This window comes from Schistocerca gregaria, chromosome 5, assembly GCF_023897955.1.
Source record: "Schistocerca gregaria isolate iqSchGreg1 chromosome 5, iqSchGreg1.2, whole genome shotgun sequence".
NCBI lineage: Eukaryota > Metazoa > Arthropoda > Insecta > Orthoptera > Acrididae > Schistocerca > Schistocerca gregaria.
In genome coordinates this window covers 564926455-564947851 of record NC_064924.1, presented here as the reverse complement: position 1 = coordinate 564947851, position 21397 = coordinate 564926455, and the positions used below count along the sequence as shown (strand labels likewise).

Below are 21397 nucleotides of genomic sequence, written 5' to 3'. Positions count from 1 at the left end.
GTTGTTTCAAAGTATGTGTTCAGTGAAAAATAGTTTTACTACAATTTATATCGCTGAGTTTCCACAACAATGAAAACTACCATCAAGGATGAAAACAAAGCAGCCCCAGCAATTGTCACAATGGTAGCAGTGTTGCATATAAATAAATTACACAGGACTAGGTTAAGAAAAACAAATATTCTACACTAACCATAAAAGCAGGAATGCAATAAAATAAAAAACTATTTCCCCTCGCTTCCTCCACAGATGATGTATGCTATACATTCCCAGTCTCCAACTCTAAACAAGTTATTGAAAGTTTCATTGTCCATTCGCAGAAATTAACTCTGGCTGTTGACCCTGCCTTTTAAATATTAATTATATTTTCCCTACAATTCTGAAACTCCTCTTTACCTGAAATTATTCTGTATTCAAGACATTTGTACAACAGGTGTTACATGCCTTTCGCCAAAACTAGTCGCAAATTAAAAAATAAATTTAACAGTACCTTATAGTGTTTTACAATGTAATTTCTAAAGCTTATCAGATGAGTAGAACACAAGCAAATAAAAACTATTTTTAATACTTATTCTATACTCACTCTATCAACTTGGGCTTGTGACGCCTGAGCCAATGTAGGAAAAATTACTTCAAGATACTTCTTGAATTCTGCACCAATGCTCAAAGCTATGTCTCCAAATACTGACAATATTTGTGGCTTTACTGACCGATGAACAGTTGTGTCCTTTAAAAATATTTAACACAGAATTTATTAAACAACAAATTTTCAGACAACAAATAAGAAATTTGGTGACAGACTGTTACACTTACCCTTAAGTTTTCAAGAAGTAACATCATAATTTCATCACAGTAAGGAAGAACTTTAATTTTTAAAGCTCTGCAGATGTCCCCAGTTAATCCAACTGCAGCACCACAAACCTGTGTCAGAATAAGATAATGAAATTCCTAAATCAATTCTAAGCACAATATAAACAGAAACATTTAATCTTTGCAATTTTCATTAATGTGTAATGATACAGACTATGTTCTTAATTAAACTTTTCTACAGTTTCCCTTTGTGACCTCAGGTTATATCTGGCACTGCAGGGTATTCTTAAGTCCTTTTCTTGTATTGAGGAATTGCATAATCAATAAAAGTATTATTTCCTCCAACTCTTCTATTTATTTTGCAACATGAAGGGAACTAAGTCCCAAAGGATAGAGAGAAATCTTCATATATTGATCAGGGAATAAGTCTATGTCCTATCTGACCTCAGGACATAACACAAAGACTCCTTCCACATTATTTCTTCTCATCAACATCCTAAATTTAGTAGCAATGATAAAGTGATGAAGAGCTGCATATGGAAGTTTCCACTTCTATCTTTCTGAAATTTTGTACCCGAGTAGAAGAGTTACTTACATTGTCATACAAAATCCCTTCAAACATACACCACTTACTGAAGTAGAACTATACATGTCTCATTACACTAAAAGGACGTGTGAAACTTATTTTCATAGATCAAACTGACAAATAACAAAACTTGACCCACATTCAAGTGCAAACATATCAAGTATCTCAACTAATTCCTCCAACCCATTTAAGCAGTGAATATTTTTTTCATTATTTGTATATATCCAGTAGCGACACTACAAATATGACAAAGGGGCCTGAAGCATAATTGCAGATTAAGCCTGAAGCTGATTCTCACAAGATGTATGACATGTTCAACAATTTGCCCAATTCAGATTTGTCAACTTTTTCTCATACACTCTTGCCAGTCAACCCTGTAATCATTTGCACCACCATTCGATGTATATACCCAGTATCCCATGGCTCCTGTACGTTTAAACAGTATTTAAGTATAGTCTGTGCAACTCTTTCACACACCATCTCTTTCACACACTTTCTGTAGTTACTCAGTGTCCTATCAATGTCAGAGCTGCAGAGCTTTAAAACCATTTGCTTCACCTACAACAACCTATGTGGTCAATCCACTTTAAATACTTACAAATTATTGTTGCTGAATTTTTTATGTGATGACTTATCAATAATGACTAATTAAATCTGTAGTTGAAGGACATCACATGTATGTTGCGTGAACAACTTTGCATTTCTCTACCTTAAGAGTTGACATTTCATCACATTCTAAGTGAACATTACAGCAATTTTTATTGGGTAGAATTCTCTCACACATAACTGCATTAAATGTGAAAAGCCTGAGATTACAACTAACACTATCCACTGAGCTATTTGTTAAAAATACGAAGAGCACTGGCCCTATTACACTCCTTAAGCCCCATCAAAAATTATTTCAGTTACAGTAGACGACTATCAAAGATAGCATGTTGCATCTTGACATCAGGAAATTTTTGATCTAGTTGCATACCTGGCTAGACATCTTGTAGGAACAAATATTCTCTGGGTTGGTATTGTGGCACTAATCAATAGTTATTCCAAAGTCTAGAAACACAGTATCATTCCGGTTTCCTCTAGCCATGGCACTGAGGATATTGTGAAGAACACAAGTTTAGTTTCACATGATATACTCATACTGATTCCCAAGGAGAAGGTTATTTTGTTTCAGGTAAGTCGTTAAGTTTGAAAGCAATATACCACAGATTTTACTGTCTGTCTCGACTGCATAAACAGGACCCAGCAAAAACACCTCTCACATTTGGAGGCGCCACTGTGTGAGTTGTTGGGATACTGACATGGAGGAGTACCTATCAATACCAGTGTACATACCACTTTAAATAGGAGCAATGGCTTGACTAGGTGAACATTGTGTGTTTATTGTGGAGTATATTACTAATGGTGGTTCTGCGATTGCTGCTCAGCGAGTAATTCACATTTGCTACAAACTTGTCTAACAATTCTGTTTATGATGGAAAAAAATTATGTGAATTTGGGTATCAAACTTTAGGGCATCAGGCTCGGCACTGAAAAAATCTACTGGCCAACTTCGGACAGTAACAATGCCAGATAATATGGCACATGAAAGTGTGTCCATCCACCAATCTCCACAGGATTCAACACTTAAACATGAAGCTGACATGGAATTGGCTGATAGGAGTGTACAAGAATCCTGCACAGAGAGCCTCACATGCACCCATATAGGATGATGGTCACCTAAGATTTGAGCAAGAGGAATTTGGAAATTCTCAGAGCTCTGTGAATAAATTTTTCAGGACACCCCCCCCCTCCCCAAGCACTATTTTGTTTCCTTCTGATGAGGTCCACTTCAACTTGTTTAGTACTGTAAATGGAACTTCCACTACTGGGCTGCACCAAACTCTTCAGAGCTTCAACGACCATTTCACGTCCATGGTGTTAGGAGTTTGCTGTACTGTTGCTATATTTGGCATGTGGGGTCTTTTTTTACCTGGGGAAGATGGCAGAACTGTAACGGTTACTTCAAATTGCTGCTGTCACATGATTAGAGACTTCCCTTCGACGTATGTAGAACAAGTTTGTTGGAGACCATGAAGAGTGAGAAGTCTGGTTCCAACACGACAGAACCACAAGTTCACACTTTTCCCTGCTCTCTAGATTAGATATTTTGAGAGATTTGTTTCATTGAGATCATGTCTTCACCTGGAGACATTAACACCCCCCCCCCCCTCCCCCAATCACCTGATTTATCATCTTTTAATTTTTTTTCTCTGGGGACAGTTAAAGGCTCAAGTGAACAAACACGACGCCACAACCCTACAAGCACTTTTGGAGGCAATCGCTCAAAAAGTGGCTGCCATTCCACCGGAAATGATGCTAAGAAATATGGGAAAGGCCTCATCAATATGGCAACGCTGAACACCACTTACTGGACATAGTTTTAAAAACCAACTAACATACAATGAAATAGCATTCGTCTTTCCCCAATAGAACTTTTTTCCTATGTATCCTTGTTTGTTTGTAACCACCTATTGAAATATATGAGGTCTTCTTCTGGACCCTGTAACTCTAATTTTACAACTCTTCTAATTCCATCAAACTATCTTCATATCCATGTACATAAGAAAAATAGATTAACTAATTGGCATAAATAAGCAGGGTGTACACGCAGACAAGGAAAAAAATTCCCAGATTTTTCCCAGATTTCCCAGTTAAAAATACACTTTCTGAATATAAATTGAATTAAAGCACTGAAGAAAAATGAATGGATTGATGATGATGAAATCAATGAATATACAGTGATACAAAATAATACCAATGTGAAAAATCAGTGGTGAACTTGAGATCTAGTGAATGAATGTGTTGTGGAAATTGAAAATTTATAGAAGATTGGAACTCTAACTTAATTTACACCAGGATTCGAATGCAACACAAATTTTAAATTGCTATGATGTATTTATCATGTTCTGTAATATTTAGAGTTGATTTTAAGCATCCCACAATTAACTGGTAAGAAAAACTTACCAAGTTCTGGATGAGAGAAAACATTCTGTTAAACAGCTACACAAGCTTTTTCTGAAAATCGTATAAAACAAATACTTTAGCACACTATTCATGATGAAAATATACTAGTCTTGCTGGCAACCCAACCCCTTTTGAAGATGTCCACGTAGACAATGGTATCAGTGATCACTAGACAATTTAGTACCAACGAGCACAAAGATGTATGTAGATCAAGAAAAGTGTTTTCAGTGAGATAAGGGGGACATTTTCATATATCAGACAGCTAGAATAATGAAACTTCCTGGCAGATTAAAACTGTGTGCCAGACCGACTCAAACTTGGGACCTTTGTCTTTCATGGGCAAAGTTTGGATACCAATGAAAATTTTTTAAAGGAAACTTTCAGTGCTTGAACTTACCACAGCAACTGGCAGGTCTTATTTTATATCACAGAAGCTGTCTGAAGAAATAAATGTTCTCAACATTCACCTCCAGGTTTAGGAACAATCACATCTCTAAGGATGTTAATTGAAAATATTTATTTTAAGTACATCAAAATAATATAAATCGCAATTTCAGTGATGTTTTCACTTTTTGTATAAAATTCAGTACCTTACTTCAATAATAATTGAATATATACCGCCAATATCACACATAAATAGGCAGTAGCCATAAGATCAGTTTTAGAGTAATACGAATCTCCTCATTTTCAAAAATTCATATCTTTGTTCACAGTCACATATCAATGTTGAAATTTTTACAGTATGTTGCTATCATACAGGTGTACAAACTGTGCAAAAATCATAATTTTATATTCAGTACCACCATAGATAACTAACCCCAAACTTTACTACAAAAAATGAAAATTTTCAAATTTCGAAAATTCATAAGAAATTAAGGAAACATTTGTAAGTGTTCTTGCTCTATATGAGGCTAGCAGTGTACGATATCTAATTATAGGAAAACATATTCATAAATCACCACCTTTTTGGGGGGGGGGGGGGGCCTAAAGAGTGGTTGTTTCAAAATTTGGATACCAAACTTTGGAGGTCATTTTGACTGGTTATTTTTGAATTTAGGGTATTTTGCATAACAGACAATGTTGAAGGGGACACTTTTCTGAAAAACAATCATGTCAATTGCAATGCTTTAACTGAACCCAGTGCAGAGGTACTCATATTTTTGTTTATGTCTCTAAACTGAAACATTGCCACGCGCTTACGAACGAAAATGGTCGCCATTCAGTAAACGTGAAAGGTAAATTTTTTTAAAAAAACTGTTTTGAACTTCTCAATTATAGGGTGATCACATACAAAAAAATTAAGATACTTAAAAATGCTCAAGCAACCAAATTAATTTTTATTGGACCACTTAACTTTGGATTGATTCTGATGTATCTGGTTCTGGCCCCCCATTTAAATCAAAACTGGAAGCAAAGTAATTTCTGGGACAAATGTTACAAACTGTTAGCTCCAACAAAACACTTTGGGCAAACCTCTTTGTCTCCACCTTTTCTGCAGGTCAAACTGATTTTTTCTGATCTCAGAAGCCAGAGGCAGTTATCATCCGCTGCCCATAACTGCTACTAGTGTGATTCTCTTAATGTTGAATAGTGACATGGTTCCCCTTTCCATCACTTCCCTATGGTGTACCATTATTCACCATCCATCTGAACTAATGACAGTTAACTAACTCCTTTCTTCATGTGTTTGCTGTGACCTGACATGGCATGTAGAATGCTTTCCAAACAACAGAAATTTCACACATTCATTCAGGTTTTACTGCCCGTTTCAGACAGCACCGCATACTTTTTGGACAGGTGGGTGGGTGTTTCACACCAGATGCTCCACGTACGATTTCTTTGATTGTACAGAGTACTTAGTACACAACACAGCCAAGTGAACTGATATGAAACAGAATTTGAGAGAGTAAATAATACTAAGACAATCTCTGATTATCTCAGGTATATTTCTTTAACAGAGAGGGGGGGATGGGAAAGACAGTGCTTCCAACACTCGTTTGCAACAGCTGCCAGCTGCTGAACAGAGCAACTTTCAACTGTGCATAAATTTTGGCCAACTCATTCTAACCCTGAAAACAGAACTCAAATACATGATTTGCATTTTTGGCTTTAGTCCCATAGTATATTCCTGCATGTGGTAATGAAAATGGTAAAATAATGGTATTAAGTTCATCAATAGCATATATCTGCATACAGGACTATTTAGATGTTTCACCTATCTTATGTCAAAATAATCAAAACAGATAAATTATCCTGCACAATAACACGTGAAGTAAAAACAAATTTCAGGTGGGAATATCAACAATGTAATAAAAGACAGAGTGCTACTTACTGTAAAGAAGACAAGTCAAGTTTTAGACAGTTGCCAACATAAAACTTGCCTGGCAACTTCAGAAGGGCTCAGCAGCAAACAGTAATTTATGACACATATTCTGGAATTTCCCATTGATTAAAATCCAATAATTCCACAAACCATATGCAATTTATACATTCTTGACTTTTGAACACAAAGATACCAATAACTTTTCATCCAACTTGACTTTTCTTCTTTATGGTAAGTAGCAACCTGTCTTTTTCCTACATTGTTGACAGGCATTAAATAGTTTCTTAAGGAAAGTAGGTAAAAATAGTATAAACCAAACAAATGATACCTGGTACTCAGCATGATTTTTTAGGCCAAGGCAAAGGAAAGGCTTAAATGCATCCATGTATTTCATAAAGCCTTCACCCAAAACCTCAACTAGAGTAGACACAGCCATCAGTGCATCTTCCTGTACACCACCAGATTTACAAGAGTTTGAATTGAACATCTGAAGCAGTGCCGTCATTATAGCATCAGAAATTTGGGGTGCATCCTCTGGAGTTACTTTCCTCAGCACGCTCTAAAAAAGAATAGCACCATCATCAAGAAACTTGAACACTTATTGACAAATTAATTTGGCCAATTCAGAATACAGTATATCTTGGATTTAAGCAAATTTTACCACTAAAAAACAAAAAACTTATTTCCAGGGAAATCTAGTCGATTCCTCTAAAATGGCCAATACAAGACTTGCTTGGCAATATCATAAGGACTCAATAGGAAACAGTAATTTACGATACATATTCTTCAATTTCCAACTGATCATAATCCAATAATTTCACAAACCACGGGCAATCAATACCTTCTTGACTTTTTAATCTTATGTTAACACAAAGATACCAATAACTTTTCATTCCGAGTACTAGTGCAAACATCTGAAATCTCTTAATTGACTGAACAGCACAGATACAAACCATCCACGTAATGCTAAGAACTAGCACATGAACCTTTTAGTCAGATGGGATGATTATACTAGACACTTTGTGTCACTATCAGATCACACCAAAAGCTTTGTACTTTCTATAGTGGTTTATTCACCATCATTTAACAAGTGATGATGATGACGATGATGATAACGTTTGGTTTGTGGGACACCCAACTGCGCAGATGTCAGCACCCATACAAAGTCCCAATTCGTTCACAGTCCAATCTAACTACTGTCACAAATGATGAGGACAACACAAAGACCCAGTCCCTAGGCAGAGAAAATCCCCAACCCGGCCGGGAATCATTTAATGAGTGAACATGAAATGGACATCACACTGTGATATTATTTACTTCCTGTGGTCAAGATGCTGAACCACCTTCAACTTAGCAGATTATGTTCACCATCTGAAAACCTTATACTTTCGAAGCAAAACCAAATACAACATTTTTTGTAAGAGCTAGAAACAAAAATGATTTAACGGTAAAACGTGGCTTCTAAACCATTACTATACATTTACTTAAATGACAACCACCAGGAATGCCAGAAAACAGGTCGAAATTAACACAAGAATTGTTTCCAAAGACGAAAGACACCCAAAGTCTATGGCAATTTCTTGAATGTGCTTGTATGGTTAATTGTAACCTGCATCTAACAACTAGATGCACAATACAACATCTTCGAGTAAAAATTACCCTCAGCAGGAATGTCAGTACTGTCGGGGCACACATGAAGGTACATACACTCTAGCTTTGGAACTAATAATTTCTTCCTTCAGTAGGAGAGGGTGATGGTTTGGGGATTGATGAAAAGGAAGGACAGATCACTCTGAACTCAGGATGAATGACAACAGGTGGGTCCCCATCATCCTGGCATCTGAGTGACCTGTCCTTCCTTCTTACCAATCCACCACCTCTCCTTGTCATGAAAGAATTAGTTCTAAAAGCAAAGAAAGAGTGTGTATTTTTTGTGTGTGCTTATCTGCAGTAATGACATTTCTCCTAAAGGGCCACACAGAGGAGATAGTTGCAGACAGCTCAATGTGAGCTTTTGGCCAAAAGGCTGCCCTCCTGACACACACACACACACACACACACACACACACACACACACACACACACACACACTGCATGCACGCGCATCCAGGAAATTATATGAAAGTACATGAGAGGCTGTTGACTGACACAAAGAATCTTATGGTCTCCAAACTTGAGAAATCACTGTATAGGTTCAGGAAAGCTCCTTGATACCAGAGCATGAAGTTTCTAAATTTTCTTTTATAGTTTAATTTTCAAGCAAACAATACTGATACATACTTATGCTGTGGCACCATCAGTACTGAAGTACAATTAATATTATATGTAGATGGCTTACCACATCTAAGTCAAGGAAAGTGATTTGTAAAGTGGTCACATCACTAGAAGACTCTTCTCTTTCAACAACTGGAGGTAATAATTGTATTGTGGAAATGGAAATCTGATGAGATCGTATCGGCAAAAAAAAAAAAAAAAAAAAAAAAAAAAAAAAAAAAAAAAAAAAAAAAAACACCACATGCGCGTACATGAGAAAAATAGCAGAAAATTTTACAATGGACAATGCAAATGGTTCGTGTCTTCGATCACAAAGTCTCCTGTGAATTTCTTGCACACAAAAAAAACGTTGGGGGGGGGGGGGGGGGGGGGGGGGTGTAAACTGAGGAAATAATGTACTGTGAAGTTTTTGTATGGCCATCTTTTTGACTGGAGGTCTTAGGGACCATGGTCGTTCACATAAACTGTTTATGTTGGCCACTGATGCAGCTTATATATGGTTCATGATAAACCCTTCAACATCAACTAAGGCCTGAAAATGACGCACTGAAGTGCTGTAGCTAGTAGCTACATAAAGAGCATAAGGATGGCTGTAGATGTTTCATTTTTTACAGTACTGTGAAGTGGTCAGACCACTGATGAATGGTGTGAATAAGTTTCTGAATCATCTTTATAATGCACCTTGGGAAGTGGTAAATGGAATGTGCTCACATTTGAATGAACTAAAGGTTATGGTATGAGTACTCCAAGGGATTGCCTTATCAATGACAAGGTTTACAATTTCGCTACCCTGCAGGATTTGGTGCTCTGGATGTGTCTTCACACTCGACCATTACTGAACATCGTCTTCATTACATTTATAGAGTTCTTTTAGGATAATGGGTGTTTCAGTCATACCATTTTGTTTGTAATTTTCAATTAGATATCGAGAACTTTCTGCCACACCCAAAATTATATACCAGGCTCTTTCAACATTTGTTCCTGCACACTATTCCATGCTGCTGCAATTATGTAGGACATCTTTCAAATCAATATTTTCATGATTTAGGAACAGGTTTTCTTCTCCTCCTCTTCAATCCATAACACTAACTGAAATAACAGTTCTATTCTGCAGTACCATTTGAAACTCTCAGTAACGTCTTTATCCACAGGCTGTAATAAAGATGTTAAGATGGAAGAAACATGACTTGAATGAGACCATCCTTTTCATTTAAAATATCACCATGGTTGAGTTGGAGCATTGTGAAGGAACAGCAATATTTTCTCCTTTTGCCAAACTGATAAGCTTTTACAGAGTGTACAGAAAACATCCATAAACCATGCTATGAAAATTTTACTTTTCATCCATGCGCTTTTTTGTGAGATGTAAACAACAGGCATCACAGACATACTAACGTGTTTGAAACAACACAGTTTTTCCACTTTTAACAATGACCACCATAGGCAGTCAGTGGCCACCAATAGCATTAGCAAAAGCTAAAGCAGTACTACAATCCTTGCTCATTTCAGGACAATGTGCTGCTAATTCATTATGCAAAGATGCTTTTACTTGGCAAAGCTTTCCAAATGAGCTCAGTTTTTCCATTATTGTAAACATTTTCAAGAGCACACTCTTCTGCCCCCAAACTCCCATTAGCTTGATTTGGAAAGAATCAGCAAAGAATTTTTCCGCTTGTATTCGAAGCTCATGGATGCTATGTCTTCATTAAGCATTTTTATCCAACCCATGTTTGCTATATAATTCATAAGTCCTCCAAGGTTTTCATCAAATTGAATTGCCTTTTCACACAGAATGTGACCAGAGGGAAGTTCTCCTTGTGATCTTTGTGCAATTGTAGACACCTTCATCTAATTCCACGTTTGCAGTGACTGTAGTTTTAAGACATTTTGATCCATCAGTAGAATCATATGACATTTGTGATGCTCATCTTTTTTTACACCCTTAATTTTCAACTTACCAAACTTTTACTCATTAGGTAACTATGTTGCTAATTCACCTCTCTCTAATCTTTTATTAATCTCTCATTTATTTCTCCTAGAAAGGACAATACGTTCACATTTAGACATTTTATATCTCAAGTTTACATCATGCAGAAAAGTTGAAACACATGATCATAGCAGGCAGCAAACTGTTACTATTGTCGGCAACTCAGCAATAGTGACAGGGTGTGGGCAGCCTGTAGCTGGGCGATGGCAGCACGCAAAAGTGAGTGACAGTTCTGTTGAGCAGTCACTCAGCTGACAGACATTCGGATAAATAATCAATACATTACTGTATCAAAGAACAACTTGTCAATATGTTTACAAGAGCATTAACCAGGAGAAGAATTGTTTATCTGATATTTTAAAAAGAAATGCATTCACTAAAATAGCAGGAATGCTGAAAGTTTTCCACACTTGCATTTAGTTTGAAAGGAAGCTAGCTCCATCAAACTATTCATGACGTAGACGTAGAAATGTTATTTCAAAACTTTGACATTCCTCTCTCTGCAAGTCTTTAAACACCTCATCACTTTACGACTAACCCTGCTGTGTGTTCTAATCTGTTCAACATTTAAATTTCATAATTAGTTGTACTCTGAAAATCTTAAATTATCTCACTGGTTGGAGGAGGAAGGAAACTAACATTCATAATATGCAGTCAATGCCTACAGCGAGAAAATTTGAACAGAGGAGATCACACACAAGCAGCAAATCACTTTTTGGAAATTTGACTACACAGGAATAAACAAAGATAACAAAAGAAAAACTGAGGAAACAATATTTAAAACTACTCTGTAACAATACAGAATGGTCTGTCAAAGTACTTTGTCAAATACTCTTAAGCAGAAAAAAAAAGAAATGAACTACAAAGCAATTACACATCACACAATACCTGTGTTCAGCAATGGAGGCCAGAACTGAGTTTCATATTACGATTTACTACAAACCATTTGTGTACAGATCAAGGAACACCATACATTATGCACCGACCAAATGAGGCAATTCAGCTGGTGAAACACTAACCTATTACTCAATAGGACGGAGATGCCCTGGCTACACACCCTGATTTGGGTTTCCCTGAACTACAAAGGCAAATGCCGCGATGATTCCTTATCCAATACCACAGCCAACCATCTGCCCCATTCTTAAAAGTCAACTGTCTTATTGTACACACACACACACACACACACACACACACACACACACACACACACACACTAACCTGTAGTGTTGCACAAAGCAGACTTTGCACATCATTATATTGTGCTCTGTCACTATGGTTCTGTATGTGCGTTTCCATCTGCAAAACCTGTTGCAGTCTCTCAAGAATAACCATTGTTGTCTTTTGCACTGTAATGTAACAATCCCTTGGAGAATTTTTAACCATTTCCATTAATGCTTCATAAGCTGCTGAGCGAAGATTTGCCTGTAAGAAGATAAAAATGTAACAAAACAAATTGTCGTCAACGTTTGAATCATCACATTGTCAAACAATTTTGTAAAAACTAACTTGTGCACCATCAGCTCTGTCAGTAGTTTCCAACAGCCTCTGAACAATAAACTCAAAATAATGCGACAAACAATAGGTTTCTGGTTGTGTCTGTTCCTCTTTCCCTACTGCTTGTTCATAACTTGCTTCTGCTAGTCCTGTAAATGCCCAACAGACATTTACAGCAACACGTGGTTCTGCTTTAAGTCCATTCACAAGTGCCTCCAACAAAGGTTTCAAGTATGTTTCATTGATTGCAGCCTCAGGTATTATTTCACACACCCTCCCAAAAACCCATGCTGCAGTGTCTCTCACAGCAACACTACTATCGTACATAAGTTCTATTAATGTGGGCATTGCCTGCTCTACAAGTGGCTTCAGGGTTTTTGGTTCCAAGCCACCTAAAATAGAACCTGCAATGGAAATCAGAATTGACATTCTTGGTTTAAAAGTGTTTATAGTTTTTCACAATTACAATCAATAGGCACAAATACCCACCAAAAGCCATTAACGCTGCATCCCTGTACCTCCAATCAGTACTTTTTATATTGTCTTTGACAAATGGAAGGACAAATGGAACTATGTCATCTTCACAACATGTAGCAAGAAGCATGAGGCACACCCCAGCTGCCTTACTCGGGTTCCATTCATCATCATCATCAAATTCTTCCTGCAATTTGTAATTCAAATGTTAACAAAAATTTATGGATACTGACAACCAGGAATACGTATGCACAACTTACTTGTTTCGTCAACTTCTGCATCAACACAGGTACAAGAAACTGAAGAGCACCCTTGGCATAAAACCTTGATGTTCTCTGAGGTGGTCTACCAATTTCAGCAGCCTCACTATCTTCAATTGCTAAATCTACTTCCTCATCACTTACATTTGACCAGAATTCAATTCCCTGCAGAGCAACTTCATCAATGTCTGAGCGCATAGCCTCCAATGTAATCTGAAAAACAATTTTTACATGGCAAGTTAGTGTTTTCTTAATTCATCAATATTAAACAATAAAATATAAAACCACAGAATTGACCAGGTGTGACCACTCTGTACAAAACAAATAACACAGATACTAACAGTGGTTGCTACTTAGTTACCAAACTACTATTTTAGAGTGGGGAAGACTATCAAGTTATCCCCAGAAAGAAAGAGAGAGAGAGAGAGAGAGAGAGAGAGAGAGAGAGAGAGAGAGAGAGAGAGAGAGAGAGAGAGAGCAAACCCTGTGCAGTGAGGGGAGCGACAGTGTGACTGAAGGCTCCCAGGGGTGAGGGAAGGGTAAGGTCATATTTTTAACACGCACTGACTGGAAAGGAGCGGCCAGACATGAGTACACAACTGAGAAAATTGGTGAAAGATGGGCCCAAGGAAAAAAAGAATAAAATGAAGTTTGGAAGGATACTAAATATGCTGCAAGAACAACTGTTGTCTTTGAAACAGATTTAATTTCAGGGACCTGTACCTCAACTGTTCTTCAGAAGCTATATAGTTTAATTTTTTATGCATGCTGCTACTGACTGGGAAAAACACCATTCAAAATTTTTACTTTTCATACATGGTGTACATGCTCAAATGAGACATTAACTCTTTGACCAGTAAAGAGTGCTCTCCACATTCCGTACTGAGAGAGGCTTAGTTGTTACTATACTGCTCGTCAAATGCTGCTACCTTTGCTGAGAGAGAGCATTCTGGCCACTATGAAGAACTTATTCAATTTTAAGAACACTATTCAGCGAAAAGAATTTGATTTTTGCGCATCTTTGATATCTTTGCTCGAGAAAGAACTTAATTTGTTTTCATTATTTGTCACACTTACTGTTCCGCAAATTAAATAAAGTGCTGCATGAAATTTTAAAGAGTCTTAAGTGATAAAACGACATTGTATAATCTTTGTATATGGCTTATTTTGGCTCATACTTTGCTGTGTATGAAATTTACAAGTTTTTATTTATACTTGAGAGCAGAAGTGTATTTCATTCTCGGGTTACTAGTTTTTATGTCCGGCCGACAAACGCATACAGCATGCAGCATGCAGAATTCTGCCCCTGTACATCATACCAATCATCGTAATACAACACATCAAAGAGAGGGTTTTTGCAAATGTCAGTGCACAGAGAGTTATGTCTGTTGTATGGTACATGTCAAAACAGGATACATAAACACGTCATTAACACTTAAGGGAAACCCAGAGAAAGCATTCAAAACACACCCTCAGCACCTGAAAAGCTGCATGTCATAATGAGTTAACTCGTCTGCAGCAGTCAAAGGGTTAAGGGGTAAGCAGAAAGTAGAAGTCTTGAAAAAACAAAGATTCCAAGACTTACCAAGCGGGAAAGCGCCGGCAGACAGGCACATGAACAAAACACACAAACACACACACAGAATTACTAGCTTTCGCAACCGATGGTTGCTTCTTCAGGAAGTGGAAGTTTCTTTCTATTTTATTTACATCATTTGAAGAAGGTTTTTTCTATTTTATTTGCATCATTAATTTGGAAGTTTTTTTTCTATTTTATTTACATCATTAAAATACAAGTATAGTTATGTGTAAATTAATTTCAAGCAATTGACTGCAATAAAAAAACAGGAAAACCCAGAAAGAAAGAATTTTTAACATACTACAGACTGGAATAATTCTTTTCCAGTTCAGATAAATTGCCAATACTGTCTTGTTCACATTCTGAGTAAATATACTGCCTTCCTCATAATGTTGATGGTGCTTTTATGATCTCAATGTGTTGTTCTGGTATCTAGTAAGTATCTTCAGTAAATGGTCAGTGGAAGGAATGGGTAGAATGATAGGGACATAGTTGACCAAGGTACTTTTACACTTCCCACTAACCTAGCTTTGTCATATATAATAAGCACGAGTTATTTATTTATGGTTGAAACAGTTGGAATTTCTTCATCTGTGTTAAATGTTTTGATTGCAAATGCTGCGACATCATTGGAAACTCTGCTTACTCTCATCTTTCTTAAACCACTGGGCTTGTACTAGTGATTTTCTTTTCTCCCAGCAATTGTGTGGCATTCGGCAAACCACCTTTCCTATTCAAATTGAATTTGTTCAGTTTCTCTCTGTGTAAAAAGATACCTGAAATACTGTCATTTGCTTATCTAAATGCCTCTACAAACTAGGACGAGCTGCCAATGTTTTAAATGTTCCTCCAATTCCATCCACCAGGAGATTTTCCATGGCTGGTTCCAAATAAATTCCACTGAGGAAAGATCACGAGTTCTTTTTGTGCAGACAAACTGGTAAATTACTTGGGTTGAGTAGCAGACTAATCATGAAAGTAGTAAATGAGCTTCATTTCTCCTATCGTTACCCTCAAATATTTAATCAGTCCCATTATGAATGCACGACCTACACTGGTATCATGACGGAGGCAGTCACTAACAATACAGTCCACTGATGTTCTGTTCCACCAAAGTAAATCACAAAGGGTGTGGCTTGGTTATTATACCAAGGAAACCCTTTAACGGCATCTTTAATGACAAATGAATAATTCTCAGTAAACTCCAACAATATGATTTGCAAGATTTTCTTCCTGGTGCCCCAAATATGAACTTTGGTGTCTTGAAACAAAATGGTGGCCTGTCAGATGGTAAATTTTTAGAACCACTCCCACTACAAACTGTTCTACAGTTATGGAGATTAAGAAGCCACTTCACCTGTATTAAACTTTTTGTACGACTGAAGTGGCTTCTTAATTCTAAGACGGTACAAGTTTTTCTTCTGCAATTGCACAACACTTCTCTAAGTAGTTATAAAGAAAGTCACAATTGCAAAATATCATATACTTAAATGACCAATTTTGGCAGAGACAGTAGGCCTTCTTCATGAGGACTGCACTAACAATCATAAAAATGATTGGTAATTAGGGAAGTCAGTCTTGGATAAAATATACAAAGACCAAAGTAAAACAGCGTGTTTTACCCATTTGCTGGTGCTGGCAACATGCTGAGCAACTGTGTTTTGTCAAGACTGCTAATGACTGAACTACCGGTGTTACACAGTGCTTTATAGCAGGCCTATTGCTGCATTACGTCGGCTGCAGCCGATGCGATCTTACAGTATGTAATAACATTTATGAAATGCAAATCAAATATAAAACTAATAGTAGAGATATATGGGGTCAATTCTGGTGTTTGATTACACACGTCTGCTTTGAGCAGTTAGATCTCACACCTAAGGCAGAGAAGCTACATACGAAGTAATCTCTGAAAATGAGTGATCATATCCGTAAGCAAACGAATGTAGCATACGAGAGTTACACAGTTCACGCGGTTAATTACTTAGGCACAAATTGTGCCAACAAGAATTAAAGGTAACAAAAATAAATAAGAATACCAAAGAGGATTATAAATGTCTGAAAAAACCTTAATTTATGCGAGTACGAAAAGCACAGAGAACCTTTAAGTCCACTACAGTATAGCGCATAGTGAAGTCATAATATTATGCATCATCAGTGCTAACTTTTAATACTAATTGTTAAATCTACAGAAGTAACGAAATTTGACAAAAAGTAGGGCTAACAAATACTTAAATCAGTAATTGGAACTGACCTATACAAGTTAATTCTAGTTACCAATTAAAACTATTCCACGGTTTGTTATTTAGATCATTTTCAAGTGTGTACACTAAAGTGTTACAGGAATTCTGCATACGGTATTACTATTTTCATTACTAATGAGAAAAATTTGGAAGCTGTACCAAGAATATTTATTAGTTTTCATAGTAGTTCTGAGATCAATAAGAAATCTAGAAACCCTACAAAAATGTAGTCCACAGATTTACTGCAAAAAATGTCCAAAATTATGAACCATTGAAAAGCTGGAATCGGTAACAAGAACTAACCTCCCACACAGGCCAATACTAATTATCGATTCCAGCCAGCGTATGATTCATTAATTTGATCGTTTTTTTTCCAGCAGGTGTGTGCATTAAAATGTAGACTAATATGAGTTCTGCAGTTGTAATTGCCCTCTGAACTACGGGGAAAAAAAAATTTACTAATATTGGAATCGGTAGCTAGAATTGACCTATATAGAAGGTCAGTTCAAATTACATAGTCCAGTTTTTGTTATAGATCGCAGTAGTTTTAGAGAGCAATTACAAATGTAGAAATGGTATTACATTTCAGTGCATATAACTGCAAAAATAATTTACAAATTAATCATGAAGCAGTTTGAATCTGTAACTGGAATTTACCTACAGAGGTTAATTCTAGTTATTGATTCCAATATTCTTTATTTGTTTTAGATATTTGTTAGTGATTTACTGGCTTTTCTTTTAGAATTTAGTGTGTCGGCTTCTCCACATTTTACCGTATTTACTCGAATCAAAGCCGCACCTGAAAAATGAGACTCGAAATCGAGCAAAAGAAATTTTCCCTAATCTAAGCCACACCTGAAATTTGAGACTTTAAATTCAATGGGAGAGAAAAGTTTTAGGCCGCATCTCAAAAACGAAACAAACTTGGTCCATTTTAGAATGAGACAATTTAGGTCGAATGAATGCACGATACAGCTACAGTAGTTTGGTTCGAGTCGTAAGCTTAGCAGTTAAGCTTTACCAGGTAGCCATTGGTATGCGTCAGGCGCTCCGTCCGTATTTATACGGGTACCCTTCCTTTTTCACGTGCTTCGTCTGGTTCGAATTGATTGCTTATTTTTCTTTTATCTCATAAGTGCCGTTCTCTTTGTTACAGGTGTTTACGTCGCTCTAAGCTGAAAATTTATTACTGTACTGTGCCATGCATTGTTTGTTGCATTCTGATAATGAGTGTTTTCGACATGTCACCGCTCGTGGCATGGCTTGCTTTTGTGCATGCTACCGCCGCTTACAAAGGGGGGGGGGGGGGGACAGAGAGGGGGGGGGGAATTGTCTCATTAGCAAAACAATGGCAAGAGACTGCTATTTGTTGTTACGTACACTGCTGCTTTCTTTGATAGTGATCAACAAGAACCAAATAATAGACTGCATATGGCAGATGATGTTCTGAACGAGAGATTAGCGAAAATTTTTCTCCGTTTGAAAATCTTTGCAGACGTCTCTTTAGTACATTACATCCTGCGCAGAAATTAGAGTCATCTTAGATTTAAAAATCTAGTCAATTGCCGTGCTTCATTTTTGACTGTATCACTATTAGGCATAAGAATAATACGAATATAAACATGATGTGATATGTGTATTCTTCTGCGTTTATTGTTGTCTCACTCAAGTTTCGTAGTTTATTAGGAAGACAGGATTTAAATGAGATAGCAGCAAATATGAAAGAATACATGGAAAAATGTTTATATTCGTATTACTCTTACGGTGAAGAGAATAATGCATGTTATTCACAATTCATAAAAGTTCCTATTAGCAACCACCTCTTCTTACAGCTAGGAAAAAATTCGGAATGTAGAGTTGGCCATATTGACAAAAACCCTAAACAGTCTTGCCAGTCAGATTTTCGTAATACATTGAAATGCTGCTACATTCGAAGAAGACAATATGGAATTTGTATTTACTTCGTTGGATAATGTATGAAAATGCAGTGGTCAAAACCCGGGGTGGAGCAAATAAAAAGCTCGTCTTCCACCTTTTTTTAAAATTTATTTACTAACGCAGAAGTTTTGGCGCCAGTATTTATCTTTGTGCTTGCAAAGCAAGCCTCTGTAGCGCTACATGTATTCGACAGCAGAAGTTAGTTGTAGCGGCGCCTACCAACATTTTTCAGAACTTCCGCTTACTTTGCACTCGATTCTAAGCCACAGGCGGTTTTTTGGATTACAAAAACCGGAAAAAAAGAGCGGCTTAGATTCAAGTAAATACGGTATGCTCCCCACTTAAAACCCCACCTTTCCTGCACTTCTCCCGTTAGATTCAATAATTAATATAAAATTAACACTATTTTATAACAGTATGACTTCACCATGTGCTTAACTGTAATGCAATTTAAAGGCTATCAACTTTCCTAGTTGCATAAATTATGAGAATACTTCTTACCAGAAATGAAAATTTGTTTTGAATTCTTGTTCTTAATAATTTTCGTTATCTTCAGTTCTTTTCAATGTAATTCATGACTAAGTAAATAACTGCATGAATGTACTTGTAATTTATGGTATGCTACATTTGTTTGTTTACGAATATGACCCGTACCTTTCATAGATTGATTATACGCACCATCTTTGCCTTAGGTATGAGGTCATTGCTCAAAGCCAACGACTGGAATCTGACACTAGAATTTATCTGATATATGTATGTCATTATACAAGGGCTGCTTCTTAAACAGTGCAGATCATTAACACAGTTGCTTAGTTGTAAACTTTTTATAGAAGTGTACCGATACAAAAGGTTACACTAATGTTGAATGGTGGTGCATATTCGTACTTCAAGGTGACACCATTTCCATGGAAATGGTGATGTGCTGGCCATTACTTGTCAAAGACCATGCTGTAGCACACTTGCCTAGGCAACGTTGTATAGTGCCTACTGGCATCGAAAGAGATATATATGCAGGCTATGTTGTTCCTGTGAAGATGATGTCAAAGACCATGCTGTACAACATTGTCGCCTAGGTGACACTGTATGGCCTTCGACAAGCAACAGCCAACATCACCATTTCCATGGAAATGGAGTCATCTTGTACCAACAAGCATCACCATCTGGTGTTCAACGTTCACTCAGTCTTTCATATTGATGCACTTGTATGTAAACTTAAGCATTTTTATTAATGACCTGCGCTATTGAAACAGCAGTACTTGTATAATGATATACATTTGACTGAATTGTTAGTTCATTTGCACATCATAAATGTTTAGTTACAGTAAGATCCCACTGGCTGCAGCTGACGTAATGTAGCAAATTGGTGCGCTATAAAGCACTATTTAACATATGGCAGTACAGCCACTAGCCACAGTTATTTTGACAACACACAGCTGCTCAGCAAATGCATAAAACATCATGCCTTTTAGTTCAATCTTCGTAAATTTTATGCAAGACTGGCTTCCCAGATTACCGTGCATTTTTATAATATTTACAGCGCAATCAATCTGAAGATGGCCTACTGTATGTGTCAAAACCGGTCATTTAAATAAATTATATTTTGCCACTGTGACTTTGTTCATAAGTTATTATCACGAGTAAGGTCGCTGACATTCCTAGCCATTTTGGGTAAAATCACTTCTGTAAGTGTACCCAATCAGTATGTACTCACTGTTTGTATTCTATCATTTTGTCTGGAAAATATTCTCTGAAAAAATTACCCAAATGAGGTTTCCAGCACACTGTCCTCAACATTGTAGCATGCAGTCTTCATTCCACACATCTCTCCATTTTGTTGGTAGTTCCTTGTATTCAACAATTTTCATCCGTAATAGGTGTCTCTGCCAATTTTGGTTTGACATTTTGATGTATTACACATACACTAACTGTGTACCAAAAGCACCAATTTTAATTCACCACTGTGGCCCATTTCACAAGATTCTGGGAACCTCAAATCACTGTCATATTTCTTGTAATAAGCTGAGTATTTCTTTTAAGTTACGATGCAGGAGGCATTTCTGCTTACGGACTTTTTCACCCATCCACTATTACTGCCATTTTAGTCTCATTACAGCCATGAAACTACACCTTCAAGAATCAGATTACTTTGTGTGTGATTTTATCATTGAGTCTTTTTCCTCTTCTGTTTTGCAGGTATTGCCAAAATGCCAGACTCCATCTTTAGTTTCCTTGCCTGCTTCACCAGTCTCACAGAAACACAAAGTTCTTTTGCTGCTCTTTTTATATTCCAGCTGCTAAAAGCCAGAGTCAAAATTTGAACTTCGTTGAAGTGATATTAATAATACACTTTAATAACCTTACACTTCTGGCACTGCTGCACTATGTGTTTCCCACATTAGAAGAACTCACACAAGCAGCTGCTTGTATAG

General features: G+C 36.8%; 1 protein-coding gene across 2 annotated transcripts in view; it reads right to left on the bottom strand.

The window, feature by feature from the left end:
- Positions 1-21397, bottom strand: part of LOC126272883 (importin subunit beta-1) — a 50944-nt gene that overhangs the window by 18357 nt on the left and 11190 nt on the right. For both annotated transcript variants that reach the window (XM_049976129.1, XM_049976128.1), the window contains 7 exons: positions 13212-13424; positions 12967-13138; positions 12490-12881; positions 12202-12405; positions 7051-7281; positions 811-918; positions 581-724 (listed from right to left, as the gene is read on the bottom strand). In XM_049976129.1, coding sequence (XP_049832086.1) covers positions 581-724; positions 811-918; positions 7051-7281; positions 12202-12405; positions 12490-12881; positions 12967-13138; positions 13212-13424 — 1464 coding nt within the window. The remainder of the gene's footprint in view (positions 1-580; positions 725-810; positions 919-7050; positions 7282-12201; positions 12406-12489; positions 12882-12966; positions 13139-13211; positions 13425-21397) is intronic.